This window comes from Tachysurus vachellii, chromosome 26 (genome assembly GCF_030014155.1).
Source record: "Tachysurus vachellii isolate PV-2020 chromosome 26, HZAU_Pvac_v1, whole genome shotgun sequence".
Lineage (NCBI taxonomy): Eukaryota > Metazoa > Chordata > Actinopteri > Siluriformes > Bagridae > Tachysurus > Tachysurus vachellii.
This window is the reverse complement of record NC_083485.1, coordinates 5,518,160-5,520,659: the sequence shown is the minus strand read 5'-3', so window position 1 is coordinate 5,520,659 and position 2,500 is coordinate 5,518,160. Positions and strand designations below refer to the sequence as shown.

General features: G+C 44.6%; 1 protein-coding gene across 3 annotated transcripts in view; it reads right to left on the bottom strand.

Annotated features, from left to right (window-relative positions):
- The window catches only part of abr (ABR activator of RhoGEF and GTPase), a 117,469-nt gene that overhangs the window by 14,498 nt on the left and 100,471 nt on the right, over positions 1-2,500 (bottom strand). The window contains exon 1 of one of the 3 annotated variants that reach the window (XM_060862830.1): positions 1,642-2,050. The exons of the other annotated variants lie outside the window; for them this stretch is intronic. Within the exon in view, the coding sequence (XP_060718813.1) occupies positions 1,642-1,797 (156 nt within the window). The 5' untranslated portion in view covers positions 1,798-2,050. Of the gene's footprint in view, positions 1-1,641; positions 2,051-2,500 lie in introns of those variants that run through there. 3 annotated transcript variants of the gene reach the window in all.

Here is a 2,500-nt window from a genome sequence, read left to right as displayed (position 1 = left end):
CAAGTCTGGTCAGACTAACTAATCCAAATCTAATTTGGACACTAATCCTAATCTAATCTAACTAATCTGAGTGTAATTATTCTAAACCAATCCAAGTCTGACTAATCTAACCAATCCAAGTCTGACTAATCTAACCAATCCAAGTCTGACTAATCTAACCAATCCAAGTCTGACTAATCAAACTAATCCAAGTCTGACTAATCAAACTAATCCAAGTCTGACTAATCAAACTAATCCAAGTCTGACTAATCTAATTAATCCAAGTTCGTTATAAATGAATTTCGAGTCCAAATTCCTGACTGTGCAAATCACACATTCACTACAGATCCAGTAGCCTGAGATTAGGAGGAGAAACACCAGAGCATCCCTTTAACGCTTGACGGCTGCTCTCAGGTTATAGTCAGCGCTGATCCAGTGATGATGTCACACTGTTGACCAGGTGATTAGTTAATGCCACAGATCTGAGATCAGACAGGTGGCACAGAGCTACAGAGAGCTTTTCCATAATCCACAATAAGCTCTAGGTCAGTGGAGAAGAACAGATACACTCCTGACTCAGCACCTCTGCTGTAAAGCTGTGCCCACACACACACACACACACACACACACACACACACACACACACACACACACACACACACACACACCTAAATAATGTACATACATTTTATGTTGAAATTTCTGACAGTATGTTTCCTGCATCTCAAGTGGAGAGGCCTAGATTTTTGGGATGTGCGAACACACACACACACACACACACACACACACAAACACACACACAAACACACACACACCTGGGAAATGAGTCATGCTGCAGTGCACAAAACCAAAGAAGGAAAAAAAAACAGCTATTCCTGAGCTATGAGTTTAGTGATGACCAAACTGATACAGAAAAAATTGTAGTGCACTAAAGTCTAGTGAGAGTCGCCGGGAAAAGGAGTTCTAAAAAAGATTGGGACGCAGCCCACAGCAGCTGTGGTGCGAATAGAAACACAAACCGTCTGCTATTCAGCACCACTGTCCTGACACTGGCCCGGACTGGAAACAGGTGTGTGTGCGTGTGTGTGTGTGTGTGTGTGTGTGTACAGACAACTGTGCCTATGTGTAAGAAATTCTCATGTTTGTGATGTGTGTATAAATGCCAGTTAATGTGCTTCATTAGCAGACTCTGAAGAAGCAGAGGTGATAATTAACCTGTAAGTGCATCTCACACACACACACACACGATCACACCCACACACACCCCTGGGTCAGGAGAACAAAGCCACAAAGGCAATAATCGGTAGAATAGAGGCGAAGCGGAAAGAGAATGATTAAAGCCAATGGGAAAAAAAAAAGAGTGAGAGATGAAACTAGAGAGTGGAAAAGAGAAAAGAACGAACTATGGATCACTCGGTGCCTCGAGCGACGAGAGCCGGAAAAAGTAAGACAAGCCACAAACAGCTCTTCTGTTTTCCACACACACACACACACACACACACACACACACACACACAGAGTAATGTTGATGTACAGCTGCTCTTTAAACTCAGAGCGAAAGCCCACAAAAACAACACAACAGCAACAACTACACTGTGAGCAGCTGGCAGTGAACGACAGAAAGCAGAGGAGAAAGAACGCGTCGTTAAGAGAGATAGTAACCTTCTGGCGGAGGAGTTTACTGCGGACTCGTCCCCACAGCTTAGCGCCCGTGTTGGAGTGGCTCTTGGTAGCGGGAGGTTCATCCACGCAGCACCGTTCTTCCAGGCGCTCGCACACAGAGTTCAGGTTACAGTCCGTGACCACGATCTCAGTCATCCTGACTTCAAAATCCCAACGCACACGATACGCCGCGCAACACGAGGGTGACTCGCCCCCAACGCGTCCCAACACCACAGTATCCAACAGTTCCCAATTCCCAATTCCCGAAAGAGAGGAAAAAAAATACAATGAAAAAAAAAATAAGAATGAAGCTCAGTGTGTAAATATCCAGCCTGGGATTGAGTGATGAAAATGAGAAAAGTGATCAAGATTCATTCCGGAGGAAACGTCCTGCTGGAGCTGCCTGCATCTCTCCTGCTCCTCTCAGCTACACTCACGATCCGATTCCCAGCAACACACACACTCACACACTCACACCCACAGCAGAAGGAGGAGGAGGAGAGAGAGAGAGAGAGAGAGAGAGAGAGTGTGATGAGGGGAGGAGGGAGGATCGTGAGAGCTGCCATTTCTTTCGACAGAAAGGAAAGTAGATGGAGGTAAACTGAATAAATACAAGTTTTTTTTTTTTTTTATGCACCGCTTTGTTTTTTTGTTTTTTTTTCCACTCGTCTTTGTCTCTCTCTCTCTCTCTCTTTTTTCTTTCCGGACGGCTGTGCATTCTACTTTATTCGGCTTGCTATATCTCTCATCACCATCATCTCATATTACTGATCTCTCCTTCCTTCCTCCTCTTTCATATTACTGTCCGTCAATCCGTCACCTGCTTTCGCAGTCATAATACACGATGGAGGTGTTAATA